The sequence below is a fragment of the Vicugna pacos genome, chromosome 30 (assembly GCF_048564905.1).
Source record: "Vicugna pacos chromosome 30, VicPac4, whole genome shotgun sequence".
Lineage (NCBI taxonomy): Eukaryota > Metazoa > Chordata > Mammalia > Artiodactyla > Camelidae > Vicugna > Vicugna pacos.
The window spans coordinates 584126-599074 of record NC_133016.1 but is presented as its reverse complement, the minus strand read 5'-3'; the positions used below and the strand labels follow the sequence as shown (position 1 = coordinate 599074).

General features: G+C 46.2%; 1 protein-coding gene across 8 annotated transcripts in view; it reads left to right on the top strand.

Annotated features, from left to right (window-relative positions):
- Positions 1–14949, top strand: part of ATP9B (ATPase phospholipid transporting 9B (putative)) — a 154402-nt gene that overhangs the window by 95762 nt on the left and 43691 nt on the right. For all 8 annotated transcript variants that reach the window (XM_072952379.1, XM_072952375.1, XM_072952376.1 and 5 more), the window contains one exon: positions 10931–11073. In XM_072952379.1, coding sequence (XP_072808480.1) covers positions 10931–11073 — 143 coding nt within the window. The remainder of the gene's footprint in view (positions 1–10930; positions 11074–14949) is intronic.

Genomic DNA, 14949 nt, shown 5'->3' with positions numbered 1-14949 from the left:
GCTCAGCCACCCAGGTCCCCCTGCACGTCTTAGCCCTTCCACTCCCTCTCTGCTGTCCTTCCGCAGCTGCCATTAGACCTCGCCTACTCCCATCTCTCAAGCAAACACATCTGTTCTTGGGAATTCCCGAGTTTGTTTTCTTTGCTTTCTCGCTGATCTTGTTTTTCTCCACTTCTGTTGCTTTTATGAGTTCTCAAATGTGCGGTGTCATTTCACGACCGCTTCTGTTGTGTGATGCTAAAGGCCTGGTGAGAGTGCTGTTCCTTCTTTTTTCTAGGGCTCTTCTGTCTTTAACTGATAGAATTCATTGAACAGTATTAACATTTTATTACAGCTCTTCAATGTATTATTTATGTGGACTGTCTTTAATTTATTTCTTTAGTAAACTGACAGTGCAGAGAGACTTGACACTTTTTCCCCTTATCAAATTAACAGGAAATGTTAATTATGGTCATGAAAGTTAATGCATTATAAGCATTTTTAAGCTACAATAATTATCATTGTTCTTCATATTTTGGTTATATTTATTTATAGAAAAATTAGGTAATACCAAATAACAAGAGAAGGAAAAGCATTATCTGTAATCTCAGTAACTTTTGACAAATTCTGAGAAGCCTTTCAGATGTGGGGATACATAAAGACTTAGAAGAATGGATGTGCATATTTATGTATACATAAATACACCAACATTCACACACATATCTTTTTTTTTTAATTCTGTATATCCTTTTAAAAAGTCTTTTTACAGACTGAGGAAGGTACAGACTTTCTACCAAGTCTGACCTGTTCTAGTTTTTCCGTCAACATTTTTGTATTTAACATGTTCAGTCAAGCTTGGAGAGACTAGTAGACAGAATTATGGCTGCACCCCTGTTTAGCTCCAGAATATCTCATGCCTGCTTCACAATGCTGCTTTTCCTCGTTTTTCACAATCTGAGAATGCAATTATACAGATTTAGCAGAAGGGGTGAAAACCGTAAAATGTAAAAATTATAGAGGACACTGACTTAGGGACTTATGGTTTACATCTGATTCAACCAAGTTTGCTTTCCTGTTGCAAGGTTTCCATTGAATTGTGACTAATGATACAGTTTAGTATTTACTAAATATGCTTCTGAATTTAATAAAGGGTAGACTTTTAAGTATTCTTTTGTTTTGCAAAGCAGTGCACAGTTCTGAAAAGGAAGGTGCTTTTTCCACCACTGACCTAATACTCTTAAGAGGCTTGTCCAGTTTAAGAAAGTAAAGCTGAAAGAAGTTCTCCACAGAATTAAAGATTTTGAGTCACTTGATATACTTTGTCTTTCAAGGAAAATGTTACAAGATTGAACTCTGAAATCAATGTATGTTCCTTACGTTACTTGTGTCACTCGTGGCAGAAAACAGACTATCAGAATTCTTGGTGCTACACGTAGAGTCCCGTCAGCTCGGGAGCTGACAGCTGCTTGTCTCAGTTTCTACTTCTTTTGCTCGTAGGCTTTAAAACGCTACATCACAGTCTGGTGGATAATCCCCAAAAAACTCTTGTCAGTGCAGGGGCAGGGAGATAGGAGGCAAACGTGGGCGATAGAAGCAAAATGGTGTTTGAAGAGGTGGTAACTGTGTTCCTTCCTAGAAACACTTGAGACCCTCTTGCTGCTAGAGCGCTGCTGTGTAAAGCACTGAAGTGAGGGGTTTGTGTGGCCTGGGAGGCAGGCAGCCACGGCAGTGAGTGGGAGGAGGCGGGCCCGGGAGATGCCCCAAGTGCTCTGCCCAGAGCATCAACACACAAAAAATGGAATATAGAAAATGTTAGATAAAGCAGGTATAAAATTTGCTTCAGAATTTAGAAAGTCACTTTCTGAAGTTTTACTGAAGGAAAGTTCTTCGGAGCTTTTTATCAAGTTGCTTACAGGTCCGGTACCCTTTCTGTAGCGTTTAGGCCAGCGCTAACCTACCAGACATTTTTAGTAAGGCCTCATTTTCCAGGTAGAATGCTCAGGGAGAGGAGTGTATGCAGTCTTACTTAGACCGAGGATTGATATTCAGGTACTGATGGTTTGGGAAATTTGCAGCCAGTCCAGTTTGCAAAAGACGCTAGCATTAGAACATTCGGTGTCTGGAAGCAGGCACGGGAGAGAAGCCCGAGGGTGTGCCTTCAGCCTTTTGCTGAAGAGATTAGATGTGTGACTTACCGAGCCATTCAGCCGTCTCTGCAGAAGCCAGGAATAGATGGGGTTATCCAAGAGAGCTGTGTGGAGGAGCCTCCTGTCACTCACAGGAGACCCACAGAGTTTCTGAGAATGTGGTATCAGTAGCAACACTGCTGGCTTGGACTGGAAGGAGCAGAGACAGGACAAGACTAGAGGAGCCTGTCCGACTCGCAGACGTCTCCAGGCAGGAAGGGGGCTGACAGAGCTCTGGCTGTAGACATGTGCTGCTTCGCATGAAAAAGGAAGAACAGCTCTGAGGCAGAGCTGGCCTGGGCCGTGCAGAGGGCCCAGGGGTGGGGCGCCCGGTCGCAGAGGAGCCCCTCAGCTCTGGAGCCCTTGTGGAGTCTGTCCTGCCGGGTGGTCAGCCGCTGTTCGTGTCTGGATGTGAGGTCGTTTCCAGTTGTGTTTTGCTGACAACCGCACACTTAGGGACCCTCTTCTGCGCCAGGACGGTGGAGCTGTCCTCCTGTGTTGACTTCTGAAAGTTCATCCATCTTATCTTTGACCACTGGCAGTGTTTTTGTTGCTGTTTGTTGTTTTTTCAATGGTGTGAAGTAGTATTTTCACAGATTTTTCACCAGCCAGTTGTCTCAGCACCCTTTACAGGAAGGACTTTCCCCAACAATCTGGGGCCCCGCTGCCAGGTGCTGAGTGTCCACATGTGTGCAGGTCTGTTTGGGGTCCCTTGTCCCGTTCCCTGGTCTGTTTGTCTGTTCCTGACCTAGTAGCAAACTGCCTTCATTCCCATGCCTTTATCGTAAGCCAGCATTTGATGAAAACAAGTCTTTCGTCCTTGTCTGTGTTAAGAGTGCCTCTGCTTTCCTCGGTCGTTTGCATTTAATGTTGAATCTCCCAAACCATGAATTGGGCACATCTCTTAATTTTTTTAGGTCTTCTCTATTATGTCAGAATTTTAAAAAAATTCCATGAAAGTCTTGCATAACTTTCTTAAGAGCTATTCTTAGATACTTGGTAATTTTAAAATACTGTTGTAAATACTGTTTTTTGAAAGAACTGTTTCCTATATATTTGTTGCTGCTATGGAGAAATAAAATGGATTTCTGTAAAATGACTGAATCCCATCAATTTTGGTAAGCCTTTATTGATTCTAATTATTGGTCTGGAATCTATTGGATTTTCTCTGTAGGTAATCATATAATCAATAGATAATGACAGCTTTGTTCCTTTCTATTTTTTGCACCATTTATTTCTTCTCCTTGTCACTGTGGCAGCGATTTCTGGTATAACGTTAAGGAGAAGCAATGATAATGGACCTTCTTCCTTTGTTCCCCGAGTGAGAGGCAGACTCACCATTTCACCCACAAGGGTGCTGTGCTTTTTACGGAGCCCTTTACTGTAGTAAACAATGGGAGTTTTTTCTATTCCTGTTTTGCTAAAAGCTGTTTTTAAATCATGAGTATATTGTTTAAAATATTTCTACCAAATCTATTGAGATGATTTTTTTATCTTTAAATTTTTTTCTTAATATATTAATAGGAGAAATTATATTGATTGACTTTCCTAACGCCATACCTACTTTGTAGTCTTTGGGGAGAAAAGCAGAACTCGGTCGTGGTATACTGGTCTTCCATGTGTCACTAGGTTCCACTTGCTTGTATTTCTTGTGAAATTCTTGCGCTGGTTTACGTGAGAGAGACTGACTTGTCACTTTGCTTCGCGCGTCTGTTTCTGGTGTCCGGCATCAAGATCGTGCTAGTCTCATGAAATGCATCTGCAGGTCTTCTCTCTTCTCTGAAATGTGTAATTTACAGTTTTAGTTACTTATTCCCTGGACATTTGCACACCAAGGAGACCACGTCAGGCTGAACCTTTCGTTGTGGAAAGATGTTTGACAGTGGATTTCTTTACGAATTTAAATATATTTCTTAAATAGTTACAGTTTAAATAGATAGAAAACTTAGTTTCAAAAACTGTACCTGAATATTCAGATTTATTCACTTAAACTTGCCACAATGTTTTCCTGCTCCCCCTTTTTCTATGTCGACTCTGTGGTCTTGCTCTTCTCATTCTAGGTGCCTTTTCTGCCCTCCCCTGTTCTTCTCCTGGTTGGTCCTCGCTGGCTCGTTGCTGTCTGTATTGACTCCGTGCGGGTGTTTTCCTGTTTTATTAATGTTGCTTTGTCTCTTTCCTCCTGCCTTCTGTGGTTTGTATTATCCTTTCTTCAGACACAGGCCTGATGCACTAGTTCCCACCTTCTCCCCCTTTTTGAACATACGCAGTTGAGGCTGTAAGTTTCTCGGTAAGAACTACTTTGGCTGCTTCCTAAAAGTTTCCATATGTAGTATTTTTGTTGCTGACGACAGAATACTTTTTAATTTCCACTATGGTTTCTGTTTTGATTCATGGTTACTGCAAGGTTGTTTCTGAATTTACAAGCGTATTTGAATTTTCTAGTTAATGTCTTTGTTGCTGTTTGGCTTAGCTGCATTGCTGTCAGAACACATACTTTTCATTATTTCAGATCTGTGAGATTTGTTGAAACTAGTTACAGGGTCTGATACTCAGTTGATTTTTATAAACATTCACTGTGTCCTTTAAAAAGAATGTGGAATCTGAGTTGCTGGTTAAAAAGAATGTTTCGTCTGCGCCCATTGGATCAAGACTGTTCATCCTGTTTTTCTCCCTGTACCCCTGATTTTCCTCTGCCTTTTCTAACAGTTACTGAGAGTCATGTTAAGAGCTCCCACTAGTATTGTGAATGCGTCGGTTTTTCCTTGGAATTCTGTTTCTGGTATTATGTGTTTTGTAGCTTTGGTATTGGTGACGTACAGAATCAAACTGTTATAGATTTCTGCTGAATTAGGCATTTTCTCATGATAAAGTGACTTTCTTTATTTCTGCTAACGCTTTTTGCATTAAATTCTACTTTGTTTTATGTTAATATGGTAATGCCAGCTGGCTGTAATTTGCTTGGCATGTCTTTTTCCATCTTTGTACTTTCAACGTCTCTGTGTATTTATATTTCTATGTGTCTCTTGTAAGTAGCATAAAGTTTAATTTTTATTGACTCATAATTTTTGAGTATTTAGTGCATATGTGATTATTGTAGCACGGTTATATTTTTAGTTTAAATCTACCGTTTTGTGCTTTTAATAGGATTTAACTGTTGTATAGTTTTCTCCTTTCTTACTGTTTCATCTGTTACTTTTGATAATTCTACTCTTTTCTCTAGTAGTTTGTAAGCTTCACAAGCAGTTTCTGTTCTTTTTATGGTTATGTTAACAACATTTTTAATTTCTCAGAGTCTAAACTTAATCATTTCCTTTGCTTGTCACCTGAGGATTGTTTAACTCAATTCAGCCCTTCTGGCCTAATGCCATTTTGTCACTGACTCTAGTTATTCTTCAACTCTTAGGTTTACTGTTTTACACATTTCCTCTTTTTGTTTAAATTGAAGTAGAGTCAGCTTACCACGTTGTGTCAGTTTCTGGCACACAGCACGGTGCTCCGGTCATACGTGAACATACATACATCCGTTTTCACGTTCTTTTTCACTGTGACTACAGGATACTGAGTAGAGATCCCTGTGCTGTACGGTATGGACTTTTTATCTGTTACGTTTCCTGTTTATTTTGGTTCACCCGTATTTTCCTTCTTCTTTTTGCCTTTCAGGCCTTCCGTGTAGGATAATTTTCCTCCTGTCAGGTTTATTTTTCGCTGTTGGTCGGTGCTGGTCTTTGTTGGGAACGCTCTCGGTTTTTGTTTGGCTTTGCTTCTTGAGAAGTAGTCTCGCCACGTGCGGGTTCTCAGCTGTCGCGCTCATTTCCGTCTCTTGGCTTCCGTGTTCAGTAATCGCCATTCCCTCCTCCTCCTCCCCTCCCCTCCCCACCATCTCCCCTCCCCCCTCCCCCTCCCCCGGGAGCCTGCAGCTTCTCTTGGGCTTACTCTGCGCTGTTGTGCTCTGCTCTCTGCTGTTGCGTCTGGACAGCGTTATTCGTGAACCTGTAGGGAGGTTTCTTTCGTTCATCCTAGGAAGCTCCCAGTGTGTCTCCTCCAATGCTGCCTTTGTCCTGTTCTGTCGCCTCTCTGCCAAGGCTCGTCGGATCCTCGTGTGCCCTTTGTTTCTCCTGTTCCTGTGTTGGTTTTTTTCACCTTCTTGTCTCTGTGCTTCATTCTGTATCATTCCTAGTGACCTGCCTTCCAAGTCACTAATTTCACCTTCTGCTGTGTCTGATTAGCCACCAAACTCGTCAAATGCTTAATGTTGGTTTCTGGTATTTTTTAGTTCCAGAAATTTTATTTGATTTCTCTATCACATTGGTGGTTTCATTTTTATGTTTGCCTAGTCCGTGCAGATATTTCTCTGACTTTCCTTGTGTATCCAGGTGTTGACACTGTGTCTGTCGGGTGCCTGTCTCAGTCTTTCTCTCTTGTGTTTTGTTTCTGGCTCCTGACCATGGTGTGCTGTTTCACCACACGCTGTGTTTTGGTTTATTTGGGTTTTGTTTGTAATTGTATTTGAAAAACTAGTCATGGGGATCATTTGAGATAAAAGGTGAAAGTATGTTTTTCCAAGACAAACACACTTGCTTCTGAACTGTGTACTTGGAGGTACCTCCTGCCCTGGAATGTCTTAGTCCAAGTTCGAGTTATTCAGTCTCCCCTTCCACACGTGGGTGCGTGGTTCCTCGTTCTCCAGAGTTTGAGGGCATCACCCTTCAAAGCCCTGCCAGTCATGGGAAGGAGGACCTCTTGCTGGACCTCTGCCTTATTTCTTTTAAGAATTTTTTTTTAAAAATTATGCAGTATTTCTCACTGTTTTCAGTGGGAACGTTGGTTCAAGTAAGATACCTCCCATTACCCAAGAGCACAGAAGTTTTTTGCAGATTTTATATAAAGGAAGTCAGACAAATGTTATTAACTGGTTAACCTCCAGGGCAGTACTTCCAGGGGTAAAATTTTGAGGCCCCAGCTGTGATAAACCTTATTCTTGAAAATGTATCAAGCTTTCTTTTAGCAACCAAGTACAGCTATATCATACTTGTGGAGCACTTGGGAAGTGCAAGCTTTTAAAAAATATCACTTGGATAAACAAACTATGGTATATCTATACAATGAGTACTGTTTATCCATAAAAAGGAATAAACTGTTGACACACACAGTAACTTGGGCAATGTAGCGTTCTGGAAGCCACCACAGGAGCACGATGGAGAACAGATCTCTGGTTGCCGGGGGAAGGGTGGGGGCAGGACGACTGTCGGGGGTAACAGGAGGAGTGTCTGCGTGATGGGGCTGTCTGCATCCCGGTGGAGACTGGTGGGCGTGATGCTGGCGGGAGTTTGTCTGAGGGACACACAGCAGAGAGTGCAAGTGAAAACTGGCAAAACCTGGGTCAGTCTGTGTGGGAGTTCATTGTGTTGTAACATCCGGTCTGTGTTTGGAGAGTGTGCTGTGGTCCTGCAAGGTGTTACCCTAACCCTAAGCCTTCACCACTGGCGCTCAATTCAGCTCTCCTGAAACACCACATTATTTCAAATCCCCAGTCCACCCATACCCACTCAGAAGCGTAATAATGTGATTTGGAATTCTGCTTATACCAACTTCGGTGCTTCCCGTGCTTGATAGATTTCTGCTCCTGAGGACCCCAGACTGCACTTTGCTCATCCTGTACGTGTTGCGGTGGATACAAATTGAAGGGCTCTTGGCACGTCTGAGTCTTTATCCGCTGTTTTCCCGTTACTTAACAGCCACACCTTTTGCTCTTCGAGCCTGGGGGCCAGCCTGCCTTCCCAGAGGGGTCCTAACATGCTGCCCACGCTGTGCTTTCCATTTCGGCTCTGCCTTGTCTGTAAAACCTTCTCTGACTGTTCACAAGCAGCGATTATCTGCTCCACCAACGTAACCTTCAGTCACCCACTGTGATGCTAACACGCGGCGTTTTACAGGTGCTGCTACCAAGGCTCAGAACGATCGTCTGTTTTAGTCCAAGGTCATGGAGCTAGTAAATTTGGAAGCTAGGAATCCATGCAAGTCATCCATCAGATCAAACCCGTGAAGTCCTTTTACCCACGCTTCCTCCCGTGGGGGCTGACTGAAGAGCATTCAGGGAGTTGAACTGACAGGAGCCGATTATTCAGAGAAGGGGCCTGGGATAATTCCCAGTTTCTGGCCTGGGCTGATGGGTGGACCACGCCATTCACTGACGTCAGAGGACGGTCCTCCTCTTTGAGCGAGAATAAATTTGTTTTTTCTTTGTTTGGCACTGGGGGAGGAGGAGGCGGGAAAGCTAACCTCCATGGTGTGTATGTTCACTTAGAGGTATCTGTGAAATGTAGAGTGAGGCATCTGCAGCAACAGAGTATACCACCTGAAGCCCAGGAGAAAGGCTCAAACCGGTAGCAGAGGCTGGAATGCTGCCTTCACAGCGTGCAGCGGCCGGTGAATCCACCTCGTGAAGACATTTGGAACTGTCCTGTGCCACCCGTGGTGTGTTATGGAAACTTACTCACAGAATGAAAAAATTGGGGGGGTTGCAGAGAAAGTAGGAAATGTGCTTTTTCCTTTAAATGACGATTTACAGGAAAAGGTTTTGATTACTTTTGATAAAACGTGCCATTTAAATTTAAATGCCTTTTCTTTTGCTTGGCTCAGGGTCTGAAGCTAAATGTCACTCGTGGGGGAACACGTGTGGATGATTTCAGGCAGCTTCATGCCGCGGGGAGCCTGGTGTGTGCTGGGGCCGGGTTCGCCTGCCCTGTTGAACGCTGCAGGTTGATCGGCACAGACCGAGTGCGGCCGCCCGCCGGGGGCGCTGCTGGCCCCGCGTTGCATGTTTCAAGAAGGTGCACCTCGGACTGATTCAGGATCCAAGTTACCCCCTCAGACATTTTTGAAGCTGCAAGATGAATTATTTGGGCAAGAAAGCACTGCTGTTAAGATGGCCTTACGTTCTAAAATTAAGCTGTGTCTTCTTACCGTAGTGTGGACCAGCCTCACACAGGTTCTTCTTGGTGACGCTCCTGAGCACGCTAGCTCGTTCAGATCAGATAGTTTATTTCACTTTTCTTGTTTCATAGCAGCCAAGGCCGCAGCCGCCTCTGGTGCAGTGAGCGCCCGACGGCGCGGGCGGCTTCTCCGCTCACTGGGGATGGGTCCAGGTAGTGTCACAGCTGTTTAGCGAGCAGTGTGACGCGCCTAAACTGTGTATGCGTTGGTTGCATGACAGTGTGTTAGTGTGACGCTCAGGGTCGTAGGCTTGCTATATTTCGTTGTTCACAGATCACGTCACCGTAAAGTACTAGTCGAATAGAGGCCTAGGATTTAAAATCCCCTAAAATTGGAACATGACTAAAAAGCAAGTTCAATACGGTGCTGGTGATGACTCTGTCAACCTAGTGTTTGAAGTTTGAGCTTCCAGAAAGTTTCAACAGTAAATAGCAAATTGTCGTCCTAATCTCTGATGGAGACTGGCCTGCAGGCTCTCCTCCCGGGTCACCTGCCCGCATGGGGGGCAGCCTCCCTCCTCCACCCCGACCACTTTAAAATAGCCCAGCGAGAAAAGCGGACTTTAAAGAATTATACACATGTACTTCAGACATTTTACATCCACTTGATTCACAGGGACCTATGCTCATCCGGCAGCCTCGGTGTCAGGCCCTGGCCTCTCCTAGCATGGTTTGAAGGCCCTGGTGTGTCTTGTATGAAGGCAGCCTGGGTGCCTTGGTTGTCATGTCCACTTTGGATTTCCTTAAGGTTCAGAGAAAAAGATGTTCACAGGTCTGTCGAGTGAGAAGCTTCCAGAGGAGTTAAGTTCCTTCTCATCTTTTGTGCCTCACTCACACCTCATCAGCAATGGTTTTTGAAACAATTCATCACTACCCAACCCTTCAGGAACATCCTATCTCACTTAAGTGGAGAAGCGGTGTCTCGATTGTGGTTATTGATCACGTTTCCTCAGGTTACGTAACACGTGGTGTGTCCGCCTGGCACCGGCGGGCCTGGTGCCCGCGGGCGGGGGCCTCTGGAAGGACAGTGCTCTCCAAACAGGTACTCCGTGCCGGGCATCCTGTGGTCGTCCACGGGGCCGAGCATACCATCGCCCCAGCAGACAGGGTACATGGGGTAATGGAGGGCCCCTGGCTGCGCCAGCTCAGGACTCCATGGCTCTGACCCTGAAACCCAAGCTCTTTGAGGCGGTCTGACCCACCTGCTCCCACCGTCACGTCCACACTGCCTTTCTGCCCCTCTAGCCAGGGCACCCGCCTGGCTCGGAAGCTGCATGCTTGGAGGACCTCCCGGCTAGTCCTGCCCCCAGAGCCTGTCTGGTCCTCCGCGGCAGGGCAGTGGTCTCCATGGGAAAGCATCCTGTCAGTTCTTGTAAAGCGGCGGATGGATATTAAGACCCATTTCAAATATTTATTCCCAACAAGACACAGCCGATCTCCTTTGATGTATCCCTCTCCCCTCCCATCCCCTGTGGCACTTTGTGCCTGACTGGGGCCCTGGCCACAGTCCACCTTCCCCAGTCCGACTGAGGTCACCCACAAGGCTGAAGGGCAGCCTGGTAACCCACCTGCTGTCCCCTGCGAACATGCTCTGGGCTGTAAAAAGGTCTGTTGACTTAAATGTCTACACATTGCTTTATTTTAGTCTAAAACTCGATATGACCTACTTCACATAAAATTAAAGACACCGTATATAAGTAAACAAATCTGTATGGAAACAGTGAACGTGAAGTATCGGGCTCCCTAACGACTGCAGTGGGTTCTGTCTGGCAGCTTGCGCGTGAACCTGGACATGGGCAAAGCCGCGTACGGTTGGATGATCATGAGGGACGAGAGCATCCCCGGCACCGTCGTCCGGACCAGCACGATCCCGGAGGAGCTGGGGCGCCTGGTGTACCTGCTGACGGACAAGACAGGTACGCTGCCAGCTCCTCAGCAGGGGCGGCCCCAGCGCGTGCCCGCGTGTGTCTGGGGGGTGTGCACGTGTGTGTGCACGTGCGTGTGTGTGTGTGCAAGACAGTGCTGAAGTCACAGTTGGAATGTCTCAGGCTCTGCCCTTGACCCTGGCCTCCCACTCCTCTTCCTCTTCCAGCATTCCGGGATCATCAGAATTAGCAAAATGTTACATTCTTGGAGACTTAAAACATGTGTTTCTGCATTTTGAGTTTTCCACAGCCTTACGGTGGTTTTTCCGTTTAACTGCCTTTATTACACCTCTCTAGTGGATTCCTAAGGGCAAAAATGGCTTGTTCATCACAGAATGATGGTTGTGAGCAGTTAGAAGAAAACAACAATTAATAAGCCACGTGAACTTGGTATTTTAACAGGAACGTTCTCCGAGAGATTCTTTCTACAGATGACCTACCCACCCTGAGATTCCGTGCCCCGCGTTCTCTGTCTTTAGTTCCTTTTTTTCATCAAAGAATTTTTGTCAGTTCTAACATACCAAATAAAAGACTGATTGAAACCAGTACTGTAGGAAAAGCCACATCTAAGGTTACAACTCTTCTTGACTGATTGAGTCCTGGTTTAAATTCCCAGTAACTCTTAGCAAACTAGAAATAAAAGAATATTTGTGTAAATGGTAAATTCAATATTATTTTTAATAAACCATTAGATATGTCCTCTTTTGGAAGAAGACGCACCTGCAGCCACATTTTTGTTTAGTATTTGTCACTCCAGCCACCACAGTGAGATGGGAAGTAGAAATGAGACACGCAGCCAGGAGAGCAAATATTTCAGAGATAATGACCAACCAAGGAGATCGACTGCTGAAATCAAGAAATCTGCAGTGGTCAGTCACAGATTAAAACAGCAAAGCGGTGGAAGCAGCTCCCTCATGTGCGGAGTAGACTGGAGGAGGGAGACCCGTCCATGGCACCAGGGCCCCGTGCAGTGTGTGCGCTGACACGGCCTCGGGGAGCAGCGGGGCGTCTGTGAGGAAAGGGCCGGAACGGGGGGCCCGTGCCGTGGCCCCAAGCACACCGCCCTCCCAGGAGCTTGCACGTCTGCTCCGGTCCAGTCGGGGCCCCGTCCAGCTGTGTTTGGTTTTGGCTGGGACTTGTCTTCGTGGGACGCTGAGGAGTTGCCCTGTAAGTAACGCTCGGACGTCAGGGGGAGTCAGAAATGACAGCCTCAGGGCTCGGGGTCGGGGTAGACGGAGAAAACGCCTTCACAGCCTCCCTTCCCACCTCGCTGCGCCGATGGGGAAATTTACAGACTAAGTCTCCACCGATACTGGAAAGCAGTACCGTTTGAGGGTCCAGAAATTAAGTTATTTCTGGAAAACAGCTGGAGAAGCCAGAGGACAGCCAACCCAGACTCGGAATGGCTCCTACGGAGATTCTAGAGAAATGCAGGGAAGTGTCTCCAGAACAGAGTCCTGAAGAAATCCTGAGTTTAAAGCCAACAGGGTCGCCAGCTGAGGAGACCCGGCCTGGTCTCCCCTGACACGTGTAACCGAGACCAGGCGCCACACGTGAAGTCTAGAGGGACAGGAGAACTGTCCCCAAGAAACCAAATTCAGTGGTTGTCCCCCCAGAAACCCCAGCGGAGTACCAGGAAAACTTTTAGAATTGTAAGAGTTTTATGATGTATAAACTCAGTACCAGAATTAAACCACATTTCTGTACACCAGTCGGGACACTTAATTCTGCAGATGCCAATTACAACAGCAAAAAAAAGTTCCAAGTAATCAAACATAAATTTTAACACAGAATATGTCAGACCTGTCTGGCTGTATGCTGTTAAAGTTTGAAAGACCTTACTGGGAGCTCACTGAATGCAGAGGTTCGCTGTTTTCATGAGTAGGGCATCTTAATGTGATAAAAGATCATTCCTCCCCACATTACAAAGACCTGACATGTTTGCAAGCACAGGGTGCATCAGGAACTTTTGTTCAGAGCTGGTGGGGCATGTTACCTGGCCCCCCTTGTAAAGCAGATTTTGGCTTTATCAGTCAGTGCCGCCTCCTCACGCCAGCGTCTGCCCTCTAAGGAAACATCTGCACCAGGAGACACATGAGACTTGTTCTGGCTACAAAGACGAACTGGGTGTATCACAGAAAAAGACCCCCCAGGGCAGTGGATAGACTGCGCTGTCCTTACAAGAGCGCTGAACAGCAGCGACCACCAAGTGCAGAGCTTTGCCTCCCCTGGGGTGGATGCCGAGGAAAGCCCCACGCTCCACAGGTGTTGGGGGGGCCTTCCTCTGCGGGACAGGGGGCGCTGTGCTGCCCCTGGCCTGGGCGCCCACACCAGCCGCCTTCCTGCACCACCTTTCAGAGGCCTCCTGTGGTCGCAGGATGGTCGTGCTTGTCTGGGAGGAGCAGGTCTTGTCTGGACCATGAGTGCTTTTGTGCCCGTTTGACATGTGCATGTAACGCTTCTAGAAGGAGACCGACTCTTACGTCGTCTTCATTTACGAGCAGAAAGCACACGCCCGAGAGCAGTGTAAACCAGAGTCTCTGCGTCTCTGGCTGTTTGAAATCAGAAAGTAAAGGTTTTGTGACCTTCATCCGTCCTCAGAAGACTGACTTTTTATTTTGCATTTTGAACAAAGCTGAGATTAGTACTCTGCTCTGGGCTCTCCCATTTTTCTTTGTTGAATTTTCACGACACTGGGGCGAGGAGAAGTGGGTTTTGCCCGGAGTCATAGAGGCAAAACCTCCTTTTCCCCACGTTTACTCTGCTGCTTTTAGAAGGCAAAAACAGTGCTTCTTATGGTTTTTAGCTTAATAAAGTATCTTGGCTCCTGAGATTTAAAAAGAATCACAGAAAACTTGTGTAAAATATACTAGAGAAAGTATTTGCATCTTGATTTCTGAACGGCTGGTTTTGTACTGGGGTCACTGGGGAAATTCTCACCATCACTTTCTGGTGTTGAAGCTGAGTGGAGTCATTTACAATATTTTTAAAATGTTCTGACCTGGAGTTTTTCAGGCCCTTTCTCAGTGATCCCATGGCCAGTGGGTGCCTGGGCAGGGGGGGAGGGGGCGATGCGCGGACATCTCAGTGGCCGGGCGTCAGCCGGGCTGGCTAAGAGGGAGCTGTTGTGGGGCTCCGGCCGTTGCTGCACAGAGTGAGGCGGCCCCCGTCCGACGGAAAACCCCTCAGTTCACAACGAGCTTTGTGACGAGTTGTGTCCGTGGCGGCACGCTGGCGTTGGCCACAGCGGGACAGAGAACGAAGCAGCCCAGTGACTGCCTTACAGTTTCCTTGTGTGGATGAGGAAGCGATGTGGTATAATTAGGTGTGATTGGAGCGCACACGCTTCCGGTAAGATCTGAAATTAATGATGTTGCTATAGTGACACATCTGCAGCCACCAGTGCGTGAAACATAAAGTAATTCACTCAACAAGAGCCGGCGTCTGTTAGCTGCCAGGGCGCGGGGCATATTGACGCTGACCAGAAATTCGAGACGTTCTGTGATGAACGAGCAAACGATGCTGAAACTGGAGGACAGATCATTTGTGCTTCATCTGCCGGAGAACTTTCATCTTCCTGCTGGTTGCGCTGACAAAGCCATTGTTTAAAGAACAATGCCTCAAAGAACTCATAAATTTTAAAACTTAACTCGGGTGCAGCCTATTAAAGCAATATATTAATTCCTTTGTTCAGAGTTTTTATCTTCACGTGGAATGAAGCCATTACTGAAACACCCACTGAAACACTGAAACAACAGGTTTTAGGACTCGTGTAAATTGTAGCATCCATTACCCAACATGCCATGTTGTTTAGACTCGAATCACACGGAAGCCTCGTGGGCTGGCATCATCGCGGGGGAAGCGTCG